The sequence below is a fragment of the Cannabis sativa genome, chromosome 1 (genome assembly GCF_029168945.1).
Source record: "Cannabis sativa cultivar Pink pepper isolate KNU-18-1 chromosome 1, ASM2916894v1, whole genome shotgun sequence".
NCBI lineage: Eukaryota > Viridiplantae > Streptophyta > Magnoliopsida > Rosales > Cannabaceae > Cannabis > Cannabis sativa.
Window position 1 is genome coordinate 54,265,317 of NC_083601.1, and position 13,476 is coordinate 54,278,792.

A 13,476-nucleotide genomic window follows, 5' to 3' on the forward strand; every position below is an offset into this window, starting at 1 on the left:
CTTGATTTGTATATCAAGGTGTTGAGATTATTTGAAACGCACTTTTTGTTTTATATTAGTGCAAGTGGGAATTTGTTGGGTTTTATGCCCTAAATAAAACTTATTTGAATATAATCAGATTTACTTATTAATATAGATGAGAAATAACATTTAATGTTGCATGGTTCACATGATTTATTTCTTGATTATATGTACATAATATATAAATTCATCTGAAACCCTTTTCACATACTTGATCCTGTTTATTGTGCCGTCAACACATTGGAAAGTAAACATGACTATGTGAATAAAGTTTCCTAGATTTATCAGACATAGGGTTTTACTGATATGATAATCTACAACAGAGTTTACTTGCATTTGGAGAAATGCTATGTTCTTTCCAGAACATTGGTTAAAGTAAAGCTTAGGTTGGATGCATGGAGTATGCATCGGAAGGGACCGATATTGAACTTTGACTTAGATTTATTAAACTTACCGTAATATCTATTCAAGTCAATATCGCCTAGTTGATCCTAGATCAAATGTTCTTAATCCTGTTATGATTAGGCTCAATCTTGAAAGGCTATTCGTGTTCTTTGATTTGTTAGTTAAGCCTACTTTTAGGTCAGGGTGATACGTACATTTTGGGAACACGGTAGTGCAATTGAGTGGGAGCGCTATCATAAACATTGAATCTATAGCTTCTATCTGGCGAATAGTAAGCAAAGGATGATCTCCTTCGAGCTTGACCAAACGAACATAAATGGTGGAGTACTCATTTCACATAATCTCAAATATCATTTATACGGGGTCAAGTGTTTTAAAGAATAAATACATTGTAGGGTGTAATGGTAATCTAATCCCTTTACAGTGTAGATCATTCATATAGAGGATTATTGATCACATTAGGATTATAACAATGGATAACTAATGATGCATCTATATAGTGGAACGTATAGAGCATTCTATATACAGAGAGTGCAATTCTAAGTTCTATGCATGGATTCAACGAAGAATTAATAAGTTAGTGAATTTTAGTGCTAAATTCTTGATCTACTTATTGGAAGCTCGGTTATATAGACCCATGGTCCCCGCACTAGTTGAGATAATATTGCATGTAAGACTCATATAATTGGTTTTGATTAATCAATTATAATTCTCAAATTAGACTATGTCTATTTGTGAATTTTTCACTAAGTAAGGGCGAAATTGTAAAGCAAGAGTTAATAGGGGCATATTTGTTAATTATGATACTTTGTATGGTTCAATTAATAAATATGATAAATGATAATATTATTTAATAATTATTTACAGTTATTAAATAGTTAGAATTGGCATTTAAATGGATGAATTAGAAAATTGGCGTTTTTGAGAAAATCAGATGTAGAAAAGATAAAACTGCAAAATTACAAAAAGTGAGGCCCAAAACCACTAGTATAGGGCCAGCCACTTTTATAGGAATTTACCTCTAATATTTTCATTATTTTAATGCCAAATAATTCAAACCTAACCCTAGTGGAATGCTATAAATAGATAGTGAAGGCTTCAGGAAAATTACACTTTTCTTCTGACACTTCTGATTCAGAAAAACCTGAGCCTTCTCTCTCCCTATCTTTGGCCGAACCCACTCTCTCTTTCTTCTTCCTTAAATTTCGAAATTCATAGTGTATGAGTAGTGCCCACACACTGTAACACCCCGTATTCCCGAGATGTCACATAGGATATTCCGTATAAAACATTTTAATAAGATAAAGACAATCAAATACTTCTTTATTGAAAAATATCCAAGCATGAGATCTCATTGTTTAAAACAAAATACTTTTAGTACTGTAAACTTAAATAAGAACTAGTTAAGTCAAAATAATAGTTCCAAAATGTTTAGCAGTTAAAAAATATTAAAAGCAAAATACTGTGCCAGCCCCCTAACATGCGGTCCACGCCTCGAGCTCTTCATTCTCACTGCTTAGCCTTACCCTTACCTGCACACAGAGTACCCGTGAGCTAACGCCCAGTAAGAAGAGCTATGTAGGACATAACCCTCCTAACTAGTTACTTGACATAATTTCCTCTTTAATATTAATCAACAGTAATTCACATTCCATAAATATATCCACAACGCATGTTGTTCTCACATGCACACATCAAGTCTCATACCGCACATTATACTCACATACGATAATCAACTATTCTCTCACGTTGATCAGACATGAGGTAACCTACCCTGCCTTGTGTTATTCTCACACTTGGCATTTAACAGGGCAATTAATTACCATAAGTTGTACTCACCCATGATAATATTATAACCTGCAAGTGTTATGCTCACACAAGCAGCAAGACCCTAATATTATTCTCATGTTAACGATGCTCACAAAATATAAGGAAATCACAACACAATCAAATTAAATAACAAACCAACCCAAGTTGTATGCATAACATACACCCTGTGTACAGATGTCCACTCTTCTTACCTCAGTTGCTAAGACCACACTTGCTACCTCGAGCACCTCAACGAATTTCCTTGTTGAGAACAAGATCCTAAACATTCATTAACACAACAATACACTCAAAATACATTCAAGTATGAATCTCTAAACTCATACAGAAACTTACGTAAAAATACGTAACACATAGGTCTATTTCACTTGCATGACACACGATACATAAGCATTTATTATTTTGATTCACACAAACATATTGCATGGACTCAAACAAACATTCTTAACGTAAAACATGAATTCATACAACACATTTTTACGTAAAATTTACTAAAATACTATTTATTCCTATTAAAGTCCAAATAAATAGTTAATTAATCACCAATAATTATAATAAATACCTACAGCAACTAATAAATAATAAAACCTATTCCTTTTGATATCATAGGCAGTAAATGGTATTACAAAAATACATTTTACTATTTTAACAACACTTATCTATTTTTCATAATTAACTTAAGCATTAATTAAGTAAATTCATGAAAAATACCAAAATTGATTAAAAACCGAATCTAACTCTTCTAATACACTTTATAATCTGTAATAAGTCATAAATAATTTTCTTTGAATTTTCTAAGCAACCTAGGTATTTTTCATAATTAAAATAAAAAATAACATCAATAATTCATGAAAAATACATAATCACTTGAAAATTCAATCTACCAATTTTATAACAGTTTATATATCATAGTCCATCATATAAAATAAATCTAGATTTTTCTGAGCAACCTAAGTATTTTTCATAATTAATTTAATAAATAACACAAATAATTCATGAAAAATACAAAATTAACCGAAATTCGAATCTACCAATTTTGCAATAGTTTATATCTCATAACTAATCATATAAAATATATTTAGATTTTTCTGAGTAATCTAAGTATTTTTCTTAATTAATTTAACAAATAAACCAAATAATTCATAATAAATCAAATAATTGCAAGAAAATTATCAAACTTCATAGTAGGCCTAAGAACACCTAGCACAAGTCAAGAACTGAAAGAAAATCGAAAAATAACCTCCAGAAACCCCTGAACGGAGTGTCGCCGGAGTTCTCGTCGGTTTCGTCGCCGGTAAAGTGTAACTTTGTCTCCGATTGCTCTTGAAGCGTCCTTTCGATTGGGGAAGCTCTCCACAATGCTCAGGACCTCAAAACGATCAAGAAAAGTGGTCCGAGAAGGCAGATCGGGGTTGTCTTCTTCGTTGGCGGTGTACCGTCTTTAATGGAGTCAAAATTTTGGATTTTCGTTTTGGACGTTAAAGCTTCGTTTTCTTACGTCAAAAACAATCCTTAGGGTCCCATGCACTCAAATATAACCTCCCTTGACCCAAGAACAAGCTTAAACACGTTCGAATTCGAGTCCGTAACTAAGCCGCACCTTTGAAGCTTCAAAAATGGCGAATCTTAAAACGACGACTTCCGCCCCTTATACCACGTTAAAAAGATTCCTTAGGTCGTATATAAGCGATCCCAAACCCCCACTTTCACCCAGGTTGCGCTCCGCTTGAAGAAACGAAAATTTTCGGTATCGTATACGCCGTATATTTCATTCTCTCTCTCGTTCGTTCTCTGTTTTTGGTGTACGAAAATAGAGCTCAAAACCTAATTTCTATCGTGTTTAAACTCAAGCAAAGAGATCGCATTGAACCGAAGTTGAACGATTCTCATTCCACAAAAAATTCGGTTCGGTTTCGAACGTGCATATATATCGCATAACAGTAACAATAATAATAGTTATAATAATGATAATAAGAATAATAATAATAATAATGATAATAATGATAATACTACGTATAATAATAATAATAATAATAATAATAATAATAATAATAATAATAATAATAATAATAATAATATACCCATATAACAATATCCAGACATATGTATCTATTAGGCATTATGCACATGCCAATAAAATCAAATATTATATCATCATAAAAATAATCCCATACATATTTAAATCCATAAATATGTAAAATAAAAAAAAAATACTCTCAGCTAAATAAAATTACAAAAATACCCTTTCGGAGTTAGCGGATATTACAATTATCCCCCTCTAAAAGAAAATTTCAACCCGAAATTTTACTCAATTAATTCTGGATATTGTTCTCGCATATCAGACTCTAGCTCCCAAGTAGCTTCCTCAACCACGCTGTTTCTCCATAGGACTTTCACCAAGGTGATTGTCTTATTTCTCAAAATCCTATCCTTTTGATCAAGAATCTTTACCGGACGTTCATTGTAGGACAAATCTTCCTGCAAACCCAGTGTTTCATAGCTCAAAACATGCGATGGGTCTGACACATATTTCCGGAGTTGAGATACATGAAATACATTGTGCACCCCAGATAATGATGGCGGTAAAGCTATTCTATAAGCTACACTGCCCACTCTATCCAATATCTGAAATGGACCAACATATCTAGGACTTAGTTTCCCTCTCTTACCAAATCTCTTCACTGAGAGTCCTTTTCGTGGTGTCACTCGAAGAAACACATGATCACCCACTTCGAACTCAATGTCCCTCCGCTTCAGGTCTGCGTAAGATTTACGTACTGCTCCGAGCCGTGATCATTCTAGCCCACGATCTTGAATAGCTTCGTTGGTGTGCTGAACTGCATCTGGCCCTAGGAGTTTGTTCTCTCCCAACTCATCCCAATGCAGTGGAGACCTGCATTTTCTTCCATACAACATCTCATAGGGTGCTACCCCGATAGTAGACTGATAGCTGTTGTTGTAAGAAAATTCAATCAAAGGCAGGTATTTGCTCCATGATCCTTGGAAATCTATCACACATGCCCTCAACATATCTTCCAAGATCTGATTTGTTCTCTCAGTCTGACCATCTGTCTCTGGATGATATGTAGTGCTGAACTTCAATCGAGTTCCCATTGCTCTCTGTAAGCTTTCCCAAAAAGACGAAGTGAACCGAGCATCTCGATCACAAACAATAGAATACGGTGCCCCATGTAATCTCACAATCTCATTCACATAAAGTTCAGCAAAATGGTCCATGGAGTAAGTCATGCGTACTGGTAGAAAATGGGCAGATTTTGTATACCTATCGACGACTACCCAAATGGCGTCATGTTGCTTTGTAGTCTTAGGTAACCCAGTCACAAAATCCATGGAAATCTCTTCCCACTTCCATTCAGGGAGCTTCAGTGGTTGTAATAATCCCGCTGGTCTTTGATGCTCTGCTTTAACTTATTGACATGTTAAGCATTTGGCCACAAATTCAACTACATCCTTTTTCATTCCAGGCCACCAATACAATGCTTTTAGGTCATGGTACATTTTAGTGGTCCCGGGATGAACTGAATAAGGTGTAGTATGAGCTTCTACCAATATCCCCTTCTTGAGCTCATCATTATCGGGAACATAAATTCGTCCCTTGAACCGAATTAATCCCGTGTCTGATATTTCATAATCTTTGGCGTTACTATTCAAAATTTCTTGCTTTAGTTCACTGAGCTTTTGATCTGTCGTCTGCCCCTCCTTAATTCTTTCTAACAAAGTGGATTGAAGTGTGACCTTTGCAAGTTGCCCTGTAATAAACTCTATACCAGCTCGTTCCATGTCTTCCACTAATTCCCTTGATACTCCTTGTAAAGTGGAAACTAGTCCGGGACCTCTACGGCTGAGTGCATCCGCTACCACATTGGCTTTATCGGGATGGTACATTATCTCGCACTCGTAGTCTTTGACCAACTCCAACAATCTTCTCTGCCTCATGTTTAACTCCCTCTGGGTGAAAAAGTACTTTAAACTCTTATGATCGGTGTAGATTTCACATTTCACTCCATAGAGATAATGACGCCAGATTTTTAGTGCAAAAACCACTGCGGCTAACTCTAGGTCATGTGTCGGGTATCTCTGTTCGTATTCTTTTAATTGCCTTGAAGCGTAAGCAATTACCTTCCCTTCTTGCATTAGAACACAACCCAACCCTTGTTTAGATGCGTCACAATATACCGCAAATTGTCCCTCTTCTGTTGGTAAATTGAGGATTGGTGCTGAAATAAGTCTATTCTTCAACTCTTGGAAGCTTTGCTCACACTTGTCTGACCAGGAAAATTTTAGATTCTTCCTAGTTAATTCTGTTAAGGGTGTGGCTATCTTTGAGAACCCCTCAACAAACCTTCTATAATAGCCTGCTAAACCCAAAAAGCTTCGAACCTCTGAGGCGGTCTTTGGTCTAGGCCATTCTTTCACTGCAGTGATACCTCAACAATAGTGAGGAAGATCGTGAAGAAAGACTTTCAGCAAGAAGGAGTTTCAGCGTCAAAGATTCAGAGAAAGAGATCCAGGTTCAGATATTGATAATGCTCTGCTACAGAAAGGAATCAAGGGCTAGATATCTGAACGGAAGGAGTCATTTAATTCCGCTGCACCCAATGTAAGGTTTCTTAAACTTTATACGTGTTTATTTCATCGTTTTAGAAAGTTCATATTTAGGATGTTAATAAACATACTTGTGAGTAGATCTAAGATCCTGGTAAAATAATTCCAACAAAAACTTGTGTTATTACTTTCTTCTTTACTGCTTCTATTTTTTGTGCAGACTCATCATGTTATAAGCTTAGATATAGTTAACGAAAATCTGCGTTAACAACTTTAACTAACAACTCTAAGAACCTAAATAACACTCTTGTGATCGAATCTAACCATATGAGGATTAAGATTTTTTGATCTAAGATCAACCAGTGATATTGACTTAGAAAGATACAATGGTAAGATTATAATATCTTTACCAAGATCAATATCGGTCCCAATCCGATATATACTCTATACATCCATACTAGCATACTTTGACAATATCCTGAAAGAACATAAAACTTATCGAAGGTGTAAGTAAACTTTATCGCTGACTATCAAATCAGTATAAATCCAGTTCACTCATGAATCATGAGACATTATCTTTTGAAGCATGTAATAATAATTACCTTCTACTGTGTGAACATCATTGTTATTGTGAATAACTATAAGTTGTGTATTTAACAAAAATTGTATATATTAAACCATAAACATAAAAACTATATGTAAACATTAATAATTTCTAATCTTCTATTGATAATAAATAAGATTGTATTGGAATGAGTTTTATTTAAGGCATAAAATCCCAATATATAAGTGTAAAGACTAAGAGTATGAATATCAAATATGTAAATTTATTAAGGACCTAAATTTGAAACTTTATTTCTTATATAGCATGACTTATTTTGCGCATGAGAATAAATTTATAGTCTTTTATTTATGTATTTATTGTTTTATTATTATTTTTACCTTATTTAATTTTTCACTATTTTATTTATTTTATTATTTCGATTAAATTACGATTTCAACATCTTAAACTATCTATTTCTTTTCTTTTTGTGTGTAAACTCTAAATATTTAATAATTACATTTTACATTTTTCATGTTAAAAAATTATTGTACAAAAGTTACTAATAGTAAAAATAATGATTAAACCAATTATTATAATGATACTCTTTATTTATTTGATGATGAAGCATACATTTTAAATTTTAATTATTATAACAACAACATTTCAAATCTGGTCCCCCACTAAGGTTGTGTACACATTTTCCTCCATTTTTAAAGGATTTCTCAATACATATCTTATTGCAGGTGGAATCACCATAATGGCAGTCAGCCATGCAGTTTGATGGTAGATTTATTGCAGTTCCAGGCTCTGTTATTCATTTATCTATTATGTTAGTATAAACATAATTAGTAATTCTAGTATATAAATGTGAAATAAATAAACAATATATATGAGAAAAATAATGAAGTAGTATGAGAAAAAAATAAGTGGGTATTACTTTTACTATACCAGTAAATGTGTTTTTGTATTTCTTTGGTACATAAAAAAAATATTATGTATAATTTTTTTTTCATATAAATTTTGAATAATGTTATATTATTTATAATAATATAATATATAGATTAAATATGTGTAATAAACTAATAATATGTAACATATGACTATATTAGTTGTCATCTTTTTGTAACATTTGGGGAGTTGTTACTATGAGTAACCTCCATTATTATCACCAACATTAAGAGTGTAAAAGATGTTACACACCTTTATTTGAAATTCTTAATGCTATAGGAGTTATGGTGTGTGTAAGAGTTACATTTGAGTCCATAACATCTATAGGGGTTATGAGTTTGAATTTCAAATGGTGATATCCTAAACACTATATAAAGAGGTCTAAGGTACTCATTTTGGAGATGAAGTTTTCTATCAAAAAAAGCACATTGCTAGAAAACCCTAAGGCTTGATAATTCCCAAAGCTATTTCCTAGAGAGTTCCCTTAGTGCTTAGAGATAGGGGGAAATAAGCTTTTGGACAAAGGTGTAATACCTTGTTTAAGTCATGGTGATCCCCACTAATCTACACTCAAGGTTGTGAGTGAGTGTTTATATATATTATTCTCTTGTTATATATATATACATATATTATATTACATGTGTTGTAATATTCTCTTCTACCTTTCATATATATATGTAATATATATATAGTGTATATATATATGTATTGTAACATATATTTAATCAATCTCTTATTTTAATCCTTGTATTATTTTACAATAGAGTTGTAATAAATCTTGATTTTCTTCCATTGTTATAAAATCTCTAACAATCAAAAGCTTATCCCTTTTTCAATGGAAGAGGTGATAAATCAAGATTGTGAGAATACAAGGATAAGAGATTTAATTTGTGTGAAAACCATTCATGGATGAACATGGTGGTATATATTATGTGATTTACTATTTTATATGATAGTAATATAAATGATATATATATGAGTTATATATATGTGATATATATGTGATCATGTGTTTATATCATATTATATATATGATATTTGAAATTTATATCATGTTATTTTATGTATATATGTGAGATATATAATATATAACATGTATATATATGAGTAATATATATTATATATATGTAGATCATGTGATATAATATATATTAGTGAGATTAAATATGTAGAAATAATTATTTTTATGTATTTGTATGAGACATGCATGTATAATATATGTTATATATGTGTATATAATATATATCATGTATATTAATGTGTATATATATGTTATACATGTGTGAGGTATGTAACATATATATTGTGAATTTAATATTGATCTCATGTGTATGTTACATATAAGATGTTGATTAGTAACATACATATTATATTAATGTATGAGTTATATAGTATGATAATAATGTTGATAGTAATAATATAATATTGTTTATTGCTATTGATGTGGAAATTATTATCATCTATTTTGTGAATAAAGAATATTTTAAATTCTTTTTCAATTTGGTAGTGAACATCTCACTTTGTGAGATAATAAAAGATGGCTTTTGAGAAGTTACATCTTTTATTAGATTATAAGAGATAATCATCTCATATTTGAGATAAAGAAAAGTGAACTATATGAGAGTTACACTTATGAGAATTGTCTTGTCATAGCAAGAACAAATGGATTAAAAGTGAATCCAAACTTGTGAAATGAGCCATAAATTGGAAGAGCAATTTTGGACTCAAAAGTAAATGAATCAATGTGGATTCAAAAATAGTGAAAAGATAACAAAATTGGAGAAGCAATTTTGAATCTTAAATAATCAAAGTGGTGAACAAAATTGATGAGAATTTTGTTAACCTTGGTATAATTTTGGGCTAATCTCAATGAGGAGATAACCTTAAAATTATGAGTAAAAATAATCACATTATTTTTGGTGATGTGAGTTTGATATTTTAGTTTTGTTGAGAAAACTAAAAATGTCAAATGGTATATCTTTAAAGTGGCCTTAAAGAGTCATTTGAAGAGGAAAATGCACAAAAGTGATATTTTATATACACTTTATGGTAGAAATGTGGGGGTGAGCCACAAATTTAATCAAAATGTGTTGAGACATTATTGATTAATTTATTTGATTTTGAATTCAAATTCTAAATCAAATTTGGCTATGTGTATATGTAAAATTTTGACATATTTTGGTGTCAAAGTTAAGTGAAAATAATTTCAAGAAGGAAATTAATTAAAAGAGTTATAGAGACAAAGTGGTCTTCTATATTTTAAAATCAAGATATTGTCTTGATAATGAAATGTGAAAGTGTGGGGTGTATACTCTAATATGAGAAAGTTTAGACATACTTGGTGTCTAAAAATAAAATATGAGAATTTAGACATGTTTGGTGTCTAAATTGGTGTATTTTTGATATGTTTGGTATCAAAATTATTGAGAATTTGAGTTGTGTGAAAATTAATCTTTTATGAATGAATTTTCAAAGCTTAAGTACTTAAGGAGAAAAGTGGTCACCAAGTGAACACTATATTTTGGCATGCATGATTCACATGGAATCAATAGTGAGAGGTTATAACAAATCGCTTAATCTCCGTACAAGATTAAAGCAAGAATTTTCGAGGGATGGGACCTAAACTTCCTTAGTGTTTTGCTCATTGATGGTAACCTATCTTAACACTAGTAAACATCTAGTCTTAAGTTCAATAGGTAATAACAAGTCAATAGAGTGAATATGGTACTCAATTGTCTCATCTATGAATGAGTACATGTGGTGAAAATTGAGGGTTAAAACCGAAAGGTTTTTTAATGGAGCTTAAGCTTAAGAAAACTCACTTAAGCTTAAGAAGTGTCTAAAGAGTGGTGAGACACTAAAACTCCACCTATATGGGCTAGAGGTGGTGCCGCCTCTTATGAGAATCGGGAGTCTTCTCTAGAGAGTCCATGAATTGGAATTTTGTACATGGCCATTAACGGTGCAAGAGCGAGACATGCGGTCTCAAGTGAGCATTAGCGAGGGTGTGTGTGTTATCACCGGTTTGTATTAAAGGAATAATGGTTCAATGCTACGGCAACCAAAATTTCATCAAACTTTGTGGTAACTACACTAAGGTAAAATTCAAGTCGAAAGACATTTTACCTAATGCACCTAAGCAAGATTTCTTTAGAAGTGTGTATTTAGTCAATCAAAGTGGGGGAATGTTATATTTTGATATAATATTTTTGATTGATTAAATAAATGTTACAAATGTTACAAGTTTGTTACTAAAGAGATAATATTTAATCTAGTGGGGGATTGTTATATTATTTATAATAATATAATATATAGATTAAATATGTGTAATAAACTAATAATATGTAACATATGACTATATTAGTTGTCATCTTTTTGTAACATTTGGGGAGTTGTTACTATGAGTAACCTCCATTATTATCACCAACATTAAGAGTGTAAAAGATGTTACACACCTTTATTTGAAATTCTTAATGCTATAGGAGTTATGGTGTGTGTAAGAGTTACATTTGAGTCCATAACATCTATAGGGGTTATGAGTTTGAATTTCAAATGGTGATATCCTAAACACTATATAAAGAGGTCTAAGGTACTCATTTTGGAGATGAAGTTTTCTATCAAAAAAAGCACATTGCTAGAAAACCCTAAGGCTTGATAATTCCCAAAGCTATTTCCTAGAGAGTTCCCTTAGTGCTTAGAGATAGGGGGAAATAAGCTTTTGGACAAAGGTGTAATACCTTGTTTAAGTCATGGTGATCCCCACTAATCTACACTCAAGGTTGTGAGTGAGTGTTTATATATATTATTCTCTTGTTATATATATATACATATATTATATTACATGTGTTGTAATATTCTCTTCTACCTTTCATATATATATGTAATATATATATAGTGTATATATATATGTATTGTAACATATATTTAATCAATCTCTTATTTTAATCCTTGTATTATTTTACAATAGAGTTGTAATAAATCTTGATTTTCTTCCATTGTTATAAAATCTCTAACAAATAATTTATAGGATTAAATTATTGTTTAATCAAATAGTTGTGCTTGTATATATTTTTATTTTCTCATAAATTCTAAGCAAAGATAAATGTGCAACTAACTATTTAAACTTTAATTTGGCATTGTTCATTATTAATAATTTTTTAAAACCTGATGTGTGTCTACTATAACTACAATATATCATTTTAAAAACTAATAAAGAAAAAAAAAACTTTACAAAAGTTCTCCACCTATTGGAGAAAAAAATAAAGCTCCTACCATTGAAGCTCCCATATTTATTAGATTAAAAAATATTACATATAATATGTTATATATATATTAAATTTAATTAACCAACAAATAAAAAATAATTGAAAGCTTACCCGAAACTAGCAATAATGCAATACACATAAAACTTATGATAGTGATAGTGTTAAAAGAACTCATCTTAATTTACTAGTCAATGATAAATAATTATATTGATATGATATATATGTTTTGTTGTATGTTCTCTTTTATATAAATATATATGACTTTGTGAAAGTGGGAAAAAAAAATCATATATTTATTTAAATTTACTTTCTATATTATTGAGTATGGTTTATGTATTTAGATTTAGTTTCTATTTATAATTATGTATATTTTTTTTAATTATATGCTTTATATATGTATGTAGATTTGATTTTTATTTTTATTTATACTTTTTAAAGTATGATGTAAACATTTATATTTATTTTTGATTTTAAAAAGATATTGTCTATCTGTATTTATATTAATTTTTTATATTTTTTATTACATATTTTCTAAAGAATATGTGTATATACTTGGATTTAGATTTAATTGTTTTAAATTTTTAAGGATATGTTTCTATTTTTTACCTATATATTTATTATTCTTATTAAGTATATATTTATAATTAGATTTGATTTTTATTTTTAATTATATTTTAAAAGAATATTTATATATATGGATTTTTTTTTTAGGAAATGTTTATAATTGGATTTATTTTTTAGTTTTAAAAAATTAATTTTGTATTTAGACTTAGTTTGTAGGAATTACATATATAAATTTATTACAATTTTTCTTTACAATAATAGGATATTTTATTTTCTAATACAAATTTATATAGTTTTAATTTATTTATTTAATTTTATAATTTCTTCATCAATTGT

General features: G+C 30.3%; 1 protein-coding gene and 1 long non-coding RNA gene across 2 annotated transcripts; both read right to left on the minus strand.

Moving 5' to 3' along the window:
• Window positions 1-4,557: 4,557 nt before the first annotated feature.
• On the minus strand, window positions 4,558-5,367 carry LOC133035153 (uncharacterized). The gene is made up of 2 exons (XM_061110964.1): window positions 5,271-5,367; window positions 4,558-5,012 (listed from the first exon to the last, which is right to left on the minus strand). The coding sequence occupies exons 1-2, from the start codon at window positions 5,365-5,367 to the stop codon at window positions 4,558-4,560; spliced, it is 552 nt and encodes a 183-aa protein (XP_060966947.1).
• A 2,583-nt stretch (window positions 5,368-7,950) lies between these two features.
• On the minus strand, window positions 7,951-12,829 carry LOC133029335 (uncharacterized). The gene is made up of 2 exons (XR_009683485.1): window positions 12,688-12,829; window positions 7,951-8,170 (listed from the first exon to the last, which is right to left on the minus strand). It is a non-coding gene; the product is annotated as an uncharacterized LOC133029335 (long non-coding RNA).
• Window positions 12,830-13,476: the final 647 nt, after the last annotated feature.